This window comes from Girardinichthys multiradiatus, chromosome 13 (genome assembly GCF_021462225.1).
Source record: "Girardinichthys multiradiatus isolate DD_20200921_A chromosome 13, DD_fGirMul_XY1, whole genome shotgun sequence".
Lineage (NCBI taxonomy): Eukaryota > Metazoa > Chordata > Actinopteri > Cyprinodontiformes > Goodeidae > Girardinichthys > Girardinichthys multiradiatus.
This window is the reverse complement of record NC_061806.1, coordinates 20,708,866-20,727,622: the sequence shown is the minus strand read 5'-3', so window position 1 is coordinate 20,727,622 and position 18,757 is coordinate 20,708,866. Positions and strand designations below refer to the sequence as shown.

General features: G+C 39.4%; 1 protein-coding gene across 1 annotated transcript in view; it reads left to right on the top strand.

Moving 5' to 3' along the window:
* The window catches only part of rapgef5a (Rap guanine nucleotide exchange factor (GEF) 5a), a 62,830-nt gene extending 44,073 nt beyond the window's left edge, over positions 1-18,757 (top strand). The window contains exons 10-26 of the mRNA XM_047384163.1: positions 1,801-1,943; positions 2,796-2,896; positions 9,202-9,280; positions 9,374-9,518; positions 11,494-11,585; positions 11,676-11,706; positions 11,850-11,928; positions 12,160-12,309; positions 12,390-12,487; positions 12,839-12,961; positions 13,660-13,838; positions 13,925-14,015; positions 14,098-14,148; positions 14,258-14,345; positions 14,449-14,513; positions 14,739-14,793; positions 16,067-18,757. Coding sequence (XP_047240119.1) covers positions 1,801-1,943; positions 2,796-2,896; positions 9,202-9,280; positions 9,374-9,518; positions 11,494-11,585; positions 11,676-11,706; positions 11,850-11,928; positions 12,160-12,309; positions 12,390-12,487; positions 12,839-12,961; positions 13,660-13,838; positions 13,925-14,015; positions 14,098-14,148; positions 14,258-14,345; positions 14,449-14,513; positions 14,739-14,793; positions 16,067-16,185 — 1,689 coding nt within the window. The 3' untranslated portion in view covers positions 16,186-18,757. The remainder of the gene's footprint in view (positions 1-1,800; positions 1,944-2,795; positions 2,897-9,201; positions 9,281-9,373; positions 9,519-11,493; positions 11,586-11,675; positions 11,707-11,849; positions 11,929-12,159; positions 12,310-12,389; positions 12,488-12,838; positions 12,962-13,659; positions 13,839-13,924; positions 14,016-14,097; positions 14,149-14,257; positions 14,346-14,448; positions 14,514-14,738; positions 14,794-16,066) is intronic.

Sequence of the window (18,757 nt, the reverse complement as noted above, 5' to 3'; positions counted from 1 at the left end):
TTTTCCTATATTAGATATCTGACTCTGTCTTGAGACAGGAACAGTCAGTGCTGATAAAGTTGGGTTGGATTTGAACCATAGATGGAAGTGGTCTAATTGCACGTATCCCTTACAGCACTCGGTAAATAATAATATCTTGCAATCACATCTGAGCTGTTGGGTGTGGTGTTGGTGCCAGTCCCGAGTTGTAATTAATGGAACAGTGTCACATCTCATTAAAGTGGCCGTCACAGGCAGACAGTTCTTATCTGATGGCTCCAACTCGATGTTGATAACCACTGAGGAAGTTTAATTTGTCACATTCAAAACTGAGAATAGTAATTTATAGTATCTCTTGGTTGTGTTTCAGAGTTTCCTATGTTTCAGCCAAAATACGTGAGGAATCGCGGGTAATAGGTTATTTTTGGTTTTAAAGCAAGACTGGGCAGAAAAGGGATACAAATTATGATGAGGAAAAAAACCTAAAACAGTGTTTTATTCAATTATTTTGATTATGCAGTCTGAAAGTGTAGGTTCAGGGCCAGCCAAATGTTGATGTGCCAATGGGCAAAGCACACAGAGACCCGCCACTCTTACACCTGGGTAGGAGGATCTGGTAGCTATTGAACATCTGGACCACATTTTGGTAGAATGACTCATTAGGAATCACAAAGAGATCTGGGAGCATATTGTTTTGTCTGACCCCAGTCATATCCCACCTGCTGTCTCTCAGGCTGAGACAGTCCCTTTTATCTGACAGTCAAAGAGATGGCGTGTGTGGATTTGTTTATGTTTGCTTGGTGGTGCCCGTCTCTTTGTTGGTATGTTTTCAGTGTTATCAAGTTATCTGAGTGATCATTCAAAGCCTGAAATCTCCATACTGTGACCACAGTTCCCTATCAACGCATCGTCGGGGACCAAGGTTTCACCCTCATCACATTATTTTTTGCATTGATATTAATATATGACGCAACTAAACAGAAAGGTAACCCTTATGTCGGGTGCCCTTTGATTGCTGGGACACAGACTGCGGTGAGCATCTGCTTCTGTTCTGCTGTCTTTGATCCCTACCTCTTCTCACCTCAGGCTGTTTCTTCTTGTGTTCACCTGGAACTTTATTTCTCTTTCACTGGACTGTCACAACAATTGTGTTTGTATGTGTGTGTCCTTGTATTTCTCCGATTTGCTGCTCATTCTTTGAGCATGAGATAATTTTAGGTGTCAGGGCACATAGCTTGTGGTCCCCGCAGTGTAACTTAATATGAAGAGCCACACCTTTTAAAAAGGAAATGTAATCCTTCCTTGTGATGGTGCCAGACGAACTTGCTGTATTACCATTTTATATCTTTAAGATTGCTTTTTTAAAATAATTTTATATTTTCATACTATGATTTATTTATTATGACAAACCAAACGTGGTGATAAACTGTTACAAAATAAAATTACAGTTCAGTGTGTTCCCTAAAAGATTTTCATTCAGAATTTTCATTGCACCCTAGTGGGCAAACCATGTGATTGCGTCTAGGATTTCAACGTTAGGATTTTGAGTGCTCTGCTTTCTGGTAAATACTCTATGCACTCATGGCTGCATCACTCTAGGAGGGGTAATATATAGTATAATGAATTGAATGTCTAAAGCAGATATAATGTGATTACTGCCTAAATAATCAGGAAACATTGTAGATTAATGTGTTGACGTTTAAGGATAGGATCCATCACGAATTCTGGATAGTTTAACCATTAAGTGTGTAAGTGTCTTCTAGTAGTTTTACCTTTGTTTCACTTTGTGACGTGTCTGTTTACTCTTTTGTCTCCTTTCAGGAACCAGTGGGGAGGGTTTGTCTGAAGGAGAGAGGACGGGACGTATTGGTGTTGCGGAGAGTAACGTCAGTGACGTCACCGTCCGATCGGCCCTCACCTACATCGTCGGCGGGTGTGTGCAGAGAGGATGACTGCAATAAGAGGTCGGTCCCTTTCCCTTCATAATGAGAACCTTCCATACTAACAGTAACAAGGAAACACATAATTATAGCATTCCTCCCTCTACTCTTCTCTTTTTGCTCTGGGTCTCAACTTGCAGCTATGCAAAATAGCAGCAGGGCTGCTGAAACTGTATTTGTGTGACCAAGATAATATATGCTTTAGCTTCTGGCTTCGAGCAAAATGGAGAGAATGGCTCTTTGTTTTCAGCTGAATGGGAGAAACAAGATGATACCAAGATTCTATTTATTTAGGGTCATATAGTGTACAAGTTCAAAGCTGGTTTCTTTATGCAGTGTCTGCCAAGACCCAGGGCACAAAGCAGGGAGTGTCAGACAAGCAGGTTAGGAGACTGCGTGTGTATATCTGTATACACAGTTCAAAGCATCCTCAGTAACAGCCAGTTCCCATGCAGGGCTACTGTGGGAGCTGTCAGGAGGAGGGCTTTAATCTCAAAGGCTTATAGCTAACAGCAGCAGCCGGCAAGACATCGAAACCCCATGGAGGATCCCCCCCACGGGGATGCAAAACTTAGAGGAGGACACATTGCTCATGTGATAAGACATGAAGATGAACTCTGAGATAGCAACTCTTGCACAGGCAGAGGAGGATATAGATGATGATGATGATGATGACAAAGGTGATGCTGAGGGTGGCACTGAGGATGGAGATTGTGGAGATTCAGACACATGTGCATTCGATGTTCCTCATTTTCCCTACATCGATGATGAAGATGTGGAGGAGGAAGAGAAGGAGAGACAATGGAGAGATGGAGGTGACCACACTTTGTTCTCCAGTTTTTTTGAAGAAGACTTTTGTGGTTCTTCATCCTACAGGTATGTGGTGGTGTCGGGAACGCCGCTGAAGATCTTGGAGCATCTACTCAGTGACCTTCATCTGGACGATCAGAGAGGAGCAACGGAGAACAGAGAGAGCGGTGAGGGTAAAAACACACACCAATCAATGTGAATTACAGAAACTCACTTTATCATTGAGGGATACACAATTTAGCTGCGTCTTCAGTAAAAATATGGATACAATTTTTTGAAAAAAAAAACAACAAAGGTTGTTTGGAAATAAGTTCTCTAGTTTTGTACATGTGACTGACAATTAAATAAAGTAAATGACGACTTTTAGACAAATAATCAAGCTGCCCCGTAAAGCATACCACAGCACTGCATACCAACCTGCTTGCAAGGATTTAACTCTTCAGTGCAGCACAAGTTTCAACACAGTCCAACTTTTAGTTTTACTCTACCCAAAGTGGCTTCAAAGCCACAAGGTGTGCATTCCCCCTCAGTGCATTTATGTGATTGTATCTGCATGAGTCAACCCATCCAGGTGCACGCATTCAACCATGTGATTGCCTGTAAATATGCGGAACATTTAGGAGGTTAAATACTATAATGAGGTTGTGAAATAGCAGCCTGAGGACACTAAAGACATTTCTATAGCAAACCATTTTCAGAGATGTTTTGATTCATGATTCATGTCTTATTTTGCCACTCTGACGTCTAACTGGTATTTGTTGGTATTTCCTGTTCCCTCTGTAGTCTTTTTTTACTAACAAAACTCTGTGTAGCATGTATTTGTGTTTGGCCTCCCTACACTGATTATTGTAAATAAAATCCTGTTTAACTAGTAGCCTTCAGGAGTCAAATAATTTAATCCAGCATAAGCCTGGATGTTCTGTGAAGGCTTCAGAGGTTTGTTAGAGAATATTAGGGAATATACAGATTAATGAAGACCAAGGAACACAGCTGACTTTAGATGAGCAAAAGGCTGCACGGTGGGGTAGTTGATAGCATTGTTGCCTTGCAGCTAGAAGGTTTTGGGTTTGAATCTGGCCAGGAGTGTTTCTCCATGGAGTTTGCAATATCTCTGTGTATCGGTGGGTTTTCTTCAGGTACTCCGACTTCCTTCCAAGGTCCAAAAACATGACTCTTAGGTTATTTGGTTATTCTAAATTGCCTTTAGGTCTGAACATGTGTGAGCATGTTTTTTTGTGTTGTGTGACTGTGTTGCCCTGTGGTGGTCTGGCGAATAGCTGATGTTACATCCTGGCTTGTTGTAGACGCAACATAAATGACAAAATCCAAAAATAGTTTAAAAAGAAAAAATTCCAATTTATTCTTTAGGTATGAGTGCAGAGCCATAAAACAAAATACAGCAATAATCAAATTTCTCCTTGAAAATTAACTAAAAAGCATCTATTCCTGGAATAAAAAGATAATAATTGAAGACAAAAGTGAAAGATCACAAAACAAAACAATACACAATCAGATCTACCAAAGAAGAAACTAAAGCCAGTGGCTCAAACCACAGGTCTTCTCAAATAATATCTTGGCTACAAAGTCACAAATCACTGAAACAAAGCCAAGACAACCTTTAGAAATCAGGAAGATCAGCATAGCAAGCAAACAATGGTATTTTGCTCATGAAGCACAGCAGCCCCAACAGAAGGATAGGACCAGTGTTTAAATCTCCCTCTCATACATCTGGCCTCCTCATAGGCTGCAGCTGCTCGATGTATGGACACTTTCCAAGTATTCTCCAGCCAATCACCTTTGGACAGGTAAATCTTAAAGGCCACCCGAAGAGGGAGGCAGGCAATCAGCAACTGGAGACGTAGTAATTGGAGGAAATGTCCCCGATGGAAAGGCAATACAGAAAAAAGAAAGACGACCCCAAGAGGATGGAGGCAGCACAGGCCTGGGGCCGAAATAATAAGCAAAGCTGGTAGAAACTTACCCCAAAAGACCTACTGCTCTAGCATTGCCTTGAATGGAATGGGGACAGGAATGGATAGGTTTATTTATAAAAAAAAATATTGGAAACCATCCAACCTTTTTTTAATTTCCACTTCAGAATTATGCAATACTTTGTGTTGGTTTGTCACATAAAATACCAAGAAATACATTGATGTTAATGGTTGTAACATTTAAGGGGGGGAAATGTGGGTCAGTGTACATTCCTGAGATGATTAATTTTCCCTAATTGAACTTTGCATTATCTTTAAGCCAAGAGCTGCTTAAGTTCTACTTTTGTTAATTTGGGACATCAGGGACACTACTAGGGTTTATAAAACTATCTTACTGTCTGTTTGGAAGGTTTTTTTTTCAGACAAGGAGTCTTTATGCATCAGCTCAGGCCTCAGTACCAGCAGCTACGAATAGTCCACAGGGAGCCATCTCACTGAATTGCAGGAAGCAGAAGAAGAAAGAGGGAGAGATAAATGTGGGAGAGAACTGAGATGGGCTTTGTCAAGGAAGTCCTCCTAATATTTATTCACGGAGAGTAAAGGAACATAAAGAGAAGGGGGAGAGAGACAGGAGTATGGAAACTGAGACTCAGTCCATGTTTGTCTGACCTGTGTGTTCATGCAGCCGGAGGAAGCATGTACATATATGGTGTTTCATTCGCTGGTGTACGTGGTTTGGCTCCCTGAGGTGGTTCCAAGCATCAGTGTGCCGTTTTAACTGGCTTAGCTGTGCAGCGTGTTGAACAGGCTCTAACACGCTTTCGTGGAGACAGAGCGATTACCCAAACACCCCTTTACTGTGTACGCGTAAAACACACAAACGAAAAAAACTAGAGGCAGCAGATTAACGTGATTAGTTCAGCACATATTTTATCCATCTTTTTCCCTTCTTTCTCACAGGAGATAAAGTCCCCAAGGTCAGAACTGAATGAGCTATTCATTAGGGTGCTGTGTGCATGTGTGTGTGTGCACTGCACCATCTGCAACTGTGTGTCTGACTTTGTGCATGCCAGCGGGCAAACGCAGGGGGGCATATGTTCAAGATGAAAATGGATATTTATCATCGCGTGGAGCTGAGAGAGTGTGAGCCTAGGAGGAGAGGAGTAGTAGGAGGAAATCTAAACTGCAAGTAGGAGAAAATGAATAACGGGGGATGAGGAGAGAAGGGGAGGGACTGGGAGGATGCGACTGAGAAGGCGAACAGGGAGATGTAGAGCAGGAACAAACCTGGTCGAGAAACAACTTCAGGTTTAGTGATCGCAAAGTAAGGAAAGTAACAGTGAAGCAAGTTAACAGCCATTTGAAATATGACGAGCTCACCCAGTACTGCCCTAAATATTTCTGAAGAAAGTTCCAGTTTTATTTCTAAAAATAAGGGGCAGCAGATCAAATATTAATGCTGTGGCCTGTGCTCAGTCTTCTATAATTAATTTCTGTGCTCTCTGCCTCACACGGCCACATTTGGGTCACGTATTGTGCAGAAAAAATCTTTGACAGCACAAAAATGAACACACAGAGCTCTCCCACCCTACAACAATGGCTCATTACCCATGGGCGCTGTGGGCCATTTGTGTTTGATTCATACCCAATGATCACCTGCTGAGTCTTGCACACTCATGATATCCAACTTGCACTTCAATCTGTTCTACTCTACCCTTGCTGTAATGTGAACACTTGAGTTAATGTGGTATGATGCTCATGTACAAGGCCATATCTTTATGCAGCTGATCTATAAAAGCTAGTGTAGATGTGTTATTATTTAAAAAAGCAGTTTCTTTCTATTGCTAGATATAGTTGAAGGATATTTATTACCTAACCTTTCGCAGAGGCAAAGACTCCAATTAGAGCCCCTGCTTCTTGCCTGAAGATAATCCAAACATGCTTCCTTGAATACTTATAGTTAATTGGTTACCAAATATTTGCAGTTTGCTAATCCTGTTATACACGCAAACACTGCCCAAACAAAGACTCCATAATGACAGCAGCAAAACAGTGAAAACCAGTTTGATTTGTATACGAATTTGCTAAAACAAAAGTGAAACCAAGTGGTACAATTAGGGTCTTGCATTTGACACAAAGTGGCTCCTTCACCTTCAGTGTGACATTATTTGGTCGAGGCCTTTCAGAGAAATTATCATGGGGTAAATAAGTTAGTCCTATAGACAACCTTTTAATCAGCTTTTTTATGAATGAGAAAAATTGATTGATTTGAAATGGGGAAACGAGAAAAAGCACGTTACTTCTAAATCATCTTTTCATTTCAGAACCAGTTTGCAAGCACATAAGCACATTTTATTTTCTTTACTTATTTTTCACAGCAGATTTGACTTGAAAGGGAACACATGCAAAATCCACTTTTTCAGCCTTTAAATGCATTTTGTTGTATACTTGGAGTATGTAGGAGTGCAGAAAGGTTGAATTTAGTCTGTCCAGGTGTTGCAGAGATATCTTTGTTTTGGGTCGTATTTTTCAGTCCGTTCAGTTTTCTCTATCACCTGTTATGTTTTTCTGTTACGTCACAATATGTGCTGCGGAACAGTTAAATAAGGTCTTGGACTTCCAGCTGATTAATTTCACGTATCCACCATATTTATTCCTTGCTGCAATTTTGTAGTCCGAGCCCAAGTATGCCTACGCTGAAAGAGGATAAGTTTGGTCGTTGGGTATATTCAACCCACACAATTGATTACACCTTCCCCCAGCATCAGAACCTCTTCAAAGTGCCTAGATAAATTTTATTTTTTATGGAAATCTACCCACATTAGTGGGGAAATAGGAATGTTATTTCATACATGAATTTATTGTGTGTTGACATGATGTCCTGGTTATTGTTCTGATAGCAGTAGCATCGTGTCTTCTGCTTATGTTAGAGCTGTGTGCTCGTCTTTAATTCCTTGAGGACAGAACCGAACTGCGTGTTCTGAACAGTATAATTACATACAACGGTTTTGCGTTGTTTTTGCTGTTTTTGTCTTGTTTTTATGGCGAAAGATCATTGTTATCAAACTACAAAAAGGGCCGAAAAGGTTAAAGTGCAGCGCTCCTTGACCTCGAGGGGGGCGGGGTGTGAAGAGCCTCAACAGCATTTAAAGAAGCCGCGCCAAAATAAGTTGGCGCGGACGCACCTCAGAACAGCGGTAAAAGAAGAGCCTGTGGAGCTACAATAACGAGGAGTTCAGACCAAAGCATTGCTGTTCCAATTTATATGGACCACAACTGAATGATTTAAGTGTGAAAAGGAAGGATTTAAAAGCATGATATGTCCCCTTTAAGTTCATATGATGGTACTATAGGAAGATGTGTAACAATGAACCAACTCACAAGAGAAGATGATGTACAACTACTAGGATGCAGTATTTGGCATTATATATTTCATATGTCATTCTTACACACTGCATATCTGTGACATATTTGGTCAGTTGAATTGATTTTAACATCCCAAATGCACAGCAGGTGTATCTCCAAATAATGCAGCCCACGTTTACAGTCTTGAGAGTTTTAGAAGTCTCCTGTTTGTGTTGGCATCAATAAAATAAAGACTTCATAAATATTAAAATGTGTTTTAAGGAAACTCTATTATTTGTGTGGTTATGCAGTTCAGGTTTGATCACTTTCGGTATTTCCGATTTTGTACAAAAGGTGATCAAGGGCAAGTCAGATTTCTTAAAAACATCCCTAAACTAGCCCCTTAGTTTAGTGCTGATGGGCTGCTACAAAACAAATTTTGTGTCGTTAATGGTTAACATTTACCCGGTCACAATACCCCAAAAGCTGCAACACAAATGCTTGCACAAACACTTATAGGATTTTGTGTGTTTTGTGAGCCAGCCTGATGAGCTGTCTTTATTTGTAGACTTCTTAAAAACAATAAAAACCTCAAGTACTACTTGTTTTCTTACTTCAAAATAAGAGTCTCAAACATGGATACAAGAGGGTGTTAAGCTGTAAGCACTCATTCATGTCAGGCACTCATAACATTAGCTGATACCTTTATCATGCTGGTTGATACATGGCTAAAATAGATTTCCTTTATAAATTTTATTGTTTTAATTTGAAAATTTGGCCTCTTCTTTTGGAAAGTGACACTAGTTGTTTTTTTTTTTTTTCTTACTTTTCCTAGGCAACATTCATTTTGTTTATTAAATGCATTGTTATTGCTTTGCAGCACTGTTTACCAGATATAATCAGTCATCATAGTGGTTGCTTAGATACTTTTTATCATTACTGCTGTAGCTTTAGTTTTCTAAATCAAGAAAGGAATGTGTGGCAGAGATGTAAGGTCTGTCGTTTCTCTTTTTATCTGCCAGTCACTCTTGGCCCTTTATTAAACCCATAAAGTTGATTGTAAGTCAAAGGGGCATCAAGTAGCTCTAATCAAATGCTGTGTATTCTAAATGTAATATAAGTCTATATGTTTAATAAGTAAAATGAAATGATACCAAAGTTATGTAAAATGACTCATGATGTGCTTTGTGTTTCAGAAATGCTGCTGGATGACTTCCTGCTGACCTACCTTGTGTTCATGTCCACCCATGAACTCTGCCAGGCGCTGCTGGGACAATATCCTTACACCATGCATGTAGTCCAGCAAAACCCTACACACAATCCTTTACACTCTACTTTTTAATTTGTTGTCTCCTTGACCACATTCACTTATAGTAGTGCACGCTGCAGGGGCCAGGAGGAGGGCAAAGACGCCCTCTTTAGGAAGCGCAAAGTACTGCGGCTCGTGTCCCACTGGAGCAGGCTTTATAAGGACTTCCTGAAGGAAGAGGAGCATGTCAGGAGCTTCATGAAGGTATGGGAGCGCTTGACAAACTCTTGAGCGAGAGAGCTGAAAGTGTGTTTTTATGTTAAATGTTCATGTATCTATCTCATCCCAAAATCAGAACAGACACAGTTTTTTGAGTGTAGATTAAAGGGGTATAATTGTAATCTGTAGTTCTTGTTCAGTAACACAAATAACTGGGACAGGTTGGCGTATTAGCTGGAAGTAATAAGTTGAAAGTGAGTTTAACAGAAGAATCAGACTGTACTGTTTTGGATGCATGGCCCCAGAGGAGCTGCAAACACACTCAAAAGCGAACACACAACCCTCCACTTGCTCGTCCTTACATAAACTGACTGCTCTTTTGCTCACCGATAGGTTGCCATGGAAACCGGAGTGGTAGGTTTGGCAAGGGTATCATTTAATATGGAGTGCATAACCCAGGTGATAGTTGCCTAGTAACAGAGGGATGAGAGGGAAGCTGGGATTTACGGGGCTACGGAGGGTCAATGACGGTGATAAAGAGGTGTATAGGAGAGTGTGTGTTGAGGTGTGCAAAATTATTAATTCTCTACCATACTCACATGTGCAAACGCATGCACTTCTGCTGGTTGTTAAATCAGCTGCACAGACTGTGCTGTTGCTAAGTTTTATTATATGTAGATTTTTTTTACCCATTTTTATATTTTCTTGGATATCTGCAACAAAAATATTGAACCAAGATTCTTTGAAAGAATAAATAAAGACAAAAATAGCATCAGATGCAAAAATGTAGTTGGAGTTACTCACCGAAACTTCTATTGTTAACTATGAAAACTTGATATGTTGGTTCGGGCTTACTAAGCATGGAACCGGTGTTCATGTCTGACCATGTGTTTCTTAATATGCAGTAACTATTAAGAAAAGCCTCATCAAATACTTACTTCAAATCTTAGAGAAAACTCAGAATGAGATGGTCCGCTGAGGAGATTATTAGTTTATGTTGTTTTTATCTTTAGATAAGAATGACTTTTTCTTCCGAGATTTAACAATACTTTGTGCTGCCAAGATACTTCTACCTGATAAATCTGCTAGAAATTTCAAATATTACATTTTTTAATAAACACAGTGTCCACAAAATCTCCCGGTTTCAGTTCTAATGTTGCCAGAACCCCTTCAAAGATGTTTCAGACACGTGACATGCTTGACCCATAGCTTCATAAGTTGACTCTTTAGAGCCAGTGAAAGATAACCTTGTGTAAAAATCCCACGGTTTCATTGTATTATGGTGTTTCCATAAAAGTATCAAACAAAAATGTGTAACACAATCTAATTGGTTTTATTTAAAAGGAACAATTAATCCCATTGCAGACATGTAATAGAAAGTGATTATAATGGTGAAAACAGTTTTATCTATAACAACGATTTTGATTTTAATACAAAGAAATAATTTAATAAACATTCGCAGAATATTATAACTTTTGGTTGTTCTGCATTATATAGATTAATAGAAGAAGCTGAAATTGACTGGTTAATCTACTCGGGCAGAGCCTGCATCGAGTTTACAGACATGTCCCTCATGGCTTCCCAACTGGAGTTTTGGAACAACGTTACCTTAATACCAGTAATGTGTCTATCTCAACTGGAAATATGTCTGAATGCCAGAATTAATATTTCTGTTGAGTGAAGAGGAAAATGTAGCAGCCTTCTTTCAGCCAGCTGACATGTTAGTGTGCAGCAACAAGTGAGGGAGGGGCACCCCATTGTCTGATTTCTTTCACTGTATTCATATTATAAGGTCTCTTAACTGTGGGCACAATGTGACAGAAAATTTAGAAGCTGTAATTGTTTAAAACCTGAGTAGATGTTAATAACATAAAGCAGCACATGCCTACACTGTCAGTTTGTTGCAAGCCGTTACTTTCTTACGACACTTTTTTTTTATGCAGCATCACACAGGCCCTTTTGAAAAAGCCCAAATATGTCCTGCTGTCATTAATGTCCATCATCTTCCCTGTTCTGTCAGACACTGTACAGGTATGTTTTAGAGGATTTGTATGAGTTCCCTTCGCTGGAGAAAGACCTGAAAGAGTTTCAGAAACTTCTGCGTCGCAGACAGTAAGCACCTCTTGTTAAACGGGATCGATGTAAGATTGTGTGTCTGTACTGTTATACTCCTCCTTACAACTGTACGTCGCTGTCTTGCAGCACAGTGGACGACTGCCCTCCTAACCAAAAGGTATGTAAAAGAAGCAGTTTCACATTTAATAGTAGATGAAGGTAAACATCTGGTTGACACTGAGGCCAACAGGTGTTTAGAAAGATTAAACCTGATATTTAGCGGTTGTAAAATCTCCATGTTTGTTCTTTTTTGTCTGTCAGAGTAAACAAATGTACCAGCAGATGAGCCTAAAGGAAAACAGTTTGCAGCTTCGCAATTCACAGACGGACCACAGAGAGGGTGAGTGAGAAGCAAACACAAAACAGCTCCACATAATTATGGATAATGGCAGAATTTTACTTTAGATGTTTTTATGCAAATGTCTTAAATACACACACTTCCTGTATTTTTTTCCATTTTTGTGCTTGACAGAAATAAATTGAAATTGTCCTTCTTGAGCTTTGCTAATCTTTCTTTCTAAAGCCATTGGCCTTTTCTCCTTTATGGTAAATACTTTAATTTCTTTTTCAGTGATATGCTGCGTATACGTGAGTCCTGACTCCTACCTAAGTGTCCACACACACCCTGCTCTGGAGGCTCGGGAGCTGCTGCGGATTGTGGCTCTGAAGCTGGACAAAGCAGAGGAGGACATGGTGCTGGCTGTGGTGCTGCATACTGGAGGTATGCAAATACAAGACAGCATACATGTGCATTGATTTTGCAATAAATAAATGCGTATTATTATTTATTTGTCCCTGCAGAGCGGAGAATGTTGCAGCCCAGCGACTGTGTCTATTCAGAGTCTCTGACCCCACAGGGAAAGCTGATGGCCTGTCACAGAGATCTTACTGAGGTCTTGGTATGTAAATATCCTTTTTTTTTTTCATGAATCCATTTCTCTGTAACAACGTATCCGGACTCAAGATAAACATGCACTTCCTAAGAACGTTTTCTCCCTCTGTTTTTGATAGTGGCACCATTTGTGTGTCATAATCCTCTTGATGAATCAGACATTAAAACAAATCTTTTGATTTTTATTTTATTTTTTTACTCTCCTTATTGTTCCATAATGAGGACAAGTTGTAATTTATTCTGAAGAGGAGACACTACTTACCCTGGTTCAAATAAAAAGATTATATCTGTGTATCTGTTGCGTTTCTTTGAACGTTTTGTGTGCAAACTACCTTTTATTGTTTGCTTGTATTTGCAGCCTCCGTTAACAGACTGTGCCGAGTTGAGCAGGAGGCTGGTTCGACTCTTGGGCATCAACACCTGGGATGTGGCAGCAGCGCTCACCCACCTGGACTGGAGCCTCTTCAAATCCATCCATGAGGTATCTACACACAAACATAAATGCTTTGCATCCAACATTTTAATACATTTCTAATCATGATCATCTTAATCATATCAAGGTTGGACAATATTAGGAAATCGGTGATATCAGTTAATAAATTCCCATTCGCTGTCATTGCGATAGAATATGATGGACTTTATGGAGTGTATCTCTGTAGTAGATGCTGACACCTGACAGAGAGAATAGTTCCCAAGATACTGAAGAGAAAAAACAATATCAGATGCTTTGTTCTGACAGCAGAGAAAGAGTGGGATTAATGTGGACTTATTCCAGCTGTCATTGTCATCGCAATATTTTGCAATAGTTTTGCTATGGTAGGATTTGTTTGCGTCTTGTTAAATTAACACCTTTAAAATGTTTTTGAACTGTTTACTCCTTGAGTCAAAGCATATGTTCTTTTAAATAAAAAAAATATATATTGTATTTAGTTTATCATTTTTGTATTTTGAACTCTAACATATTCAGTTAAAATTTGTGCAGTTTGTCAATTCAATTGACAGTCACTATACACGATGCAACCACCACCATGCATACCAGGGAAAATGCTCTTGTCTAACTAACTAAACCTTTTTATTTTGTTACTCTTAATTTTGCTTTAGAAATTGTTGATTGTGACTGGCCTTGTTGTCCATCTGACTATCTTTTTTCAAAAACATATCTCTATCTCCCATGCGCAGCAGGAGCTGGTGTACTACACGCTGAGCCGCACTCCCGGCTCTAGCCACACGGCGGCGCTCTCTGTCCTTCTCCAGCGCTGTAACGAGGTCCAACAGTGGGTCATGTCCAAGGTGCTCATGTGTGTATCTCTTAATAAGAGAGTGCAGCTGCTCAAGAAGTTCATCAAGATCGCAGCTCAGTGAGTGCACTCAAAATAAAAATATACAAACTAATCAGGAGCATCAAGATTCTGATTTTGCTTCCATTTTTTTGTGTTGTTTATAGCTGTAAAGCCCAAAGAAATCTGAACTCTGCATTTGCCATTATAATGGGTCTGAACACAGCTGCTGTCAGCAGACTAAACCAAACATGGGAGGTAAGGATGTGTGCTGCAGGACGGTAATTTGGATGCAAGCTCTGTGTTGGACATTTATTACAACCTAAACTCTCCTTTTCAGAAATGCCCAGGAAAGTTCAAGAAGTTGTTCTCAGAGTTGGAACTCATCACGGTGAGAACAGAGTGTGTTGCAGGCCGAGCTTTTTCATGGCCAAATCCTAAAATGTCTCGTTCCTTTCAACCCTTTTTACTCATCTCTGTTCACCTCTGTTTCTTCTCAGGATCCTTCTCTTAATCACAAAGCTTATAGAGAGGCCTTCAAAAGGATGAAACCTCCCAAGATCCCTTTCATGCCTCTTCTCCTAAAAGGTATCCTCTAAATCCTCCACTCCTGCACAAATATATGTGTGTGTATATATATATATAAAGCAGTACTGAGTAAAACTTTAATATGCCTGTCCACTGCTTCTAGATATTACTTTCATCCATGAGGGAAATAAGACCTTTCATGACAACCTGGTTAACTTTGAGAAGCTGGTGAGTTAAGTCTTTTGGGTTTTTGCAGCTTAAACCATTTAAATCAAATATTTCATCAAGTCTTAGAGATTGTTTTTGACCAATACATTTCCAACTAAATCCTCCAAAGAATAAGAACTAGGTGACAAATTATGTAGCATTTACGTTAAAAGCTGTTAAAATTTTTACAGCTAATGATGAAATGTCAGTGTTTTAGTATTTGAACGCATCCTCTCATTTCAACAGCATATGATTGCAGACACAGTGAGGATGATTCGCCACTGCCAAAGCGACCAGCCAGGTGTGTATCGGCAATTCCACAGAGTATAATAATATTACAAAGGTATCCGCACTGTGGTTCTATACCATTTGTGTCCATGGAAATGTTAGTTATTTTTTTCAATTAGGGCTGCGTTAGAAAAACATGTAATGTAGGAAAAATTGTATTTCAAATATGAGGTGTGGACATTAAGAGCTGTGAAACTCTTATTCATTTGGTCAAATGTATCATTGGCAGGTAGAACCTCAATCTAAGGCACTGATAGCCAACCAAATTAAAACAATTATTTTAAAACAATCCTTTGCAAATTTGATATTGCGCACACTGATAATGTGAGAACTGCAATTTGATATATATTGGGTAGCTCTAAACTGAATGCATCAAATACCTAGGAAAATCATTATGTGCATATATTGCTAACTTTAGGTAGCCTCATCACTGAACACAGCAATTAGTAAATAGACAAAATGGCTCACTACCCAGGGTGCCATTCCATCAGAGGGCTGCAGGAGCACTGAAAAGACCAATTGTTTCTGTTGCCCTCATATTTCGTGTCAGAAAAATACAGCTGTACAATAATGACGTCTGAACATGACATCAGGCATAGATTCGTGTTCCACGCTAAAGTGCTATTTCCAAGAATCTGGAATACATGTGATGATTTGAAGTCTAAAATATAAAATAATTAAACGGGAAAAAAACCTTAAGTAGATTGATCTAAATTCTTTGAATCTTTGAGCCCTGTTTTGGCTTCAGGACCATGTTAGAAAATGTCCAACATGAATACATCTCTGAACCGACAAGTTAGACAAGGACTGAATTATTCTGCACCTAAAACAAATTCTTCAAAACACGGTTTTTATATGGGAAACTTTAAATTGCTTTGTAAGAACAAAACAATGAGAATCATGCACAGATTTGAATGCCTTTCCCAGAACACCATTCATTCAAGAATCACCACTGATGATCTTTATAATACAGACCCAGTTTTGCTAGATCTGCCCTGTTCAGTAAAGGTAAACTAATATTTATGAGGAACCTCTTTTTAAATGCTCTTTATCCTATTTGGGATGATGACGGTTCCAGTCCCGTCTGCAGTTAGGTTAGAGTATTGCATCTGTACTGGGTCAGCTGATTTGGTTTTCTGTTACAGTTACCAAGCAACAGTTTCCAGAAAGGCTTTTACTTTTCATTTATTTTTAATATACTCTACGTCTGTTTAGCTTCGCAATGGGAAGGCTTCTAGGAAAGACTTGTGTTTGACTTCAGCACGTGTTCTGTGTCTGTCTCCTAGGCAACGAGGTGATTGGCGTGGACAGCGCAGAAGTGAGGGCGAGCGTTCACTACCTGCACATCATCGACAATCAGCAGACACTTTTTGAACTTTCCCACAAGCTGGAGCCACGCGCCTAAACACAGACAAAGCCGACAGAGTGGGAAAGCCAGTCTGTGTGACAATGGGGACGCTTTGTACAGCAAACTGTCACACGTACACTACAGAGAGACCCCACAACCAGCAGCTGTGAGATGGGCACTAATGTGTCCAACTCTGTCCACTCTCAAAAGGCTTTCTTACACTGAACATGTGCTTATAAAGGATTTTAAAACTCCACACACTCCCTGGGAACTGTCTACAGAAGATGGAGAAACTGAGCGTAGGGTCAAGGAGGCTGTGATTAGTTTGTACAGTTACCTGCAAGGCTGAGTTGGCCTTTATTTTATTCTCGTCATCTTTTGGTTGTTTTCTCTTGTTCATCAGGTGGAATGTTCCTCTATTTTTGTAAATCTTGTCGCTCCCATTGAACATCAACAAAGACTTGATAACCGCTTCTTGATTTCAAACCCAAAAGCATTAGTATTTTCCTTTTTTTTTTTGTTTTTAAGTTAAATGTGCATCACAGGTTGTCCAACATGATATCAGCTGCAAAGCTCCCAGATATTTTCATAGACATGCTATCTAGTTGTACTATATGTGGAGCCTTTTTGGTTATTGCGCAGGAAGAAGCCGATTGATGGTTCTGGTTTTGAAAGCCTGAAACAGCCTGCTCTCATCTCTGATGTTTCATTGTGAATATAAATGATTTAGCTTTGTACATACGGTGGACCTAACAGTTTTCAGTGCCAAATGTTTATGTTGAATGTTGCAGCCTGGCTGTACTGTAGGTCTCCTGTTTAGTTTGGAAGCACAGCTTTTGTCTGCGCAGTTAGAAGCCCTGGCCTGATGTCTGCTCCTTGATCGTGTGAAGCCAATCTGACTCCTTGCAGAGATGCTTTCTGTCGTGATGACTGAATTCAGGGTGTGCTTTTGAATCCGGTCTCTATGGAAACAGTCCTAGCAGAGATCAATGTTTCTTTTTATCTTTGAGGTTCATCGTGTCAACATCTTTTATTCAAACTGCAGCACAACAGAACAGCTATGTCCCACTGAATCACTTTCAAAGGAAGAAGATGGATAATTGATACATACTGACTGAAAACAGTGTTTCATTTTGAAACGGTCTCATTGATACTGTGAGAACTAATTCAGGATGTTGACAGATTTGAGGAACCAAACGAAATGGCTTTGACATTTGTTTTTCCAGTCACTGTGGGCAAAAGCTTGATTAGCTACTGACATTTTCTATTTTATGCCTGCTCACAAATGCAGCGTGGAAGACGAAAAGTCTAACGTCTGATTGTACTGATGCTTACAAATCAACAAATCCATTTCGTGGCACATTTATTATATTTCTGCCATTTCTTTTGTTTTTTTCACCTTGTAACTGCCCTGCAACAGTGCTGCTGTGATATTCCTAAATGTTAACTTGGACGAGCATTTGCTGCCTTTTTTCATAAGGTATAAATTAGGGATAAAGTGCCATACTGTGAAGATCCTCCTGCAGGTGTTCATCTGGATTTCAACACAAAGATTTTTAAAGCAACAACTTTTTGTTATTGATCATTATTACACCCATAGAAACATTTCCCCAAGCCATTTCTGTGCCAAAGGTTCATGGTGTGAAAAATTATTTCAAAAATCAAGAGTTGTTACTAAAGGTCTGGCTGAATTTGGTCCCTGGAAGCATCCACAAGATCTCTAGTGGATTAAAGCAGAAAAAAAAAAAAGATTGAAGCTATTTAAGTGTTTAGTGTTCAAGGCGTTTTGCTTATGGAATCTGAAACTACATCAGTAAACTAACTGGTTTGCGTCAGTTCTTTAAAAGTTGGTTTGGTTATCAGTAAATCAGGTGAAACAGTTGTAAATTCAGTCTAGATATGCCTGAAGCTTGTTTAACAGCGTACCAGCAACCTCTCAGTGTACTGATCCAAATCAATTAAGGATGTCAGATTCTTTTCATATAAATATCACTGTTAAATCTTCTTTAGTAATAATAATACACCTTTGTTGTGAAAATGCTCCTGGTGATGCTCTTCAGTGAATAGTTGCTGAGACTCAAACATCAGAGCCCGAATTTGCTTAAGTTTAATGTAACTCAAAAGGGTTTTTTTGTTACTATCAAGCTGTGCATGATGTACATACACACCCATCTTTGCTGATCATGTGTAAAGACGTTAAGTTGGTTATTTATTAAAATCCTTTGTTTATTTATAGTGACACAATGCCTTGGTTTTGTGCCATCTACAGTTTTCGAGGAAATCAGGTGTGAGTTTTAAAGCTGCAAAGCATCTGAGGCAAATACGTTTTGTGCTGTAATGTAGCCGCTAGAGGGCAGCAGAAGTGCAATAAGTCTGTCAAACATTAAATGGACACTAATAACAACAGGAGGCTCTGTTCAGTGTTTTATCAGCCGCTGTTATAGGAGTGTACAGTTCTGTTTTTTAAAGCTGTTGTTCAAAACCTGTTTGCATGATTAAAAAAAGAAACAAAGTTTACGGAAAAAAGCTTTGTACAATTGTAATATTGTTTATGTGTAAATATATGCCTATGTTTGGTATGTTATTATTTATCAATTGTAAAATGGAAAAGAAGTGAACCACCAAGCAA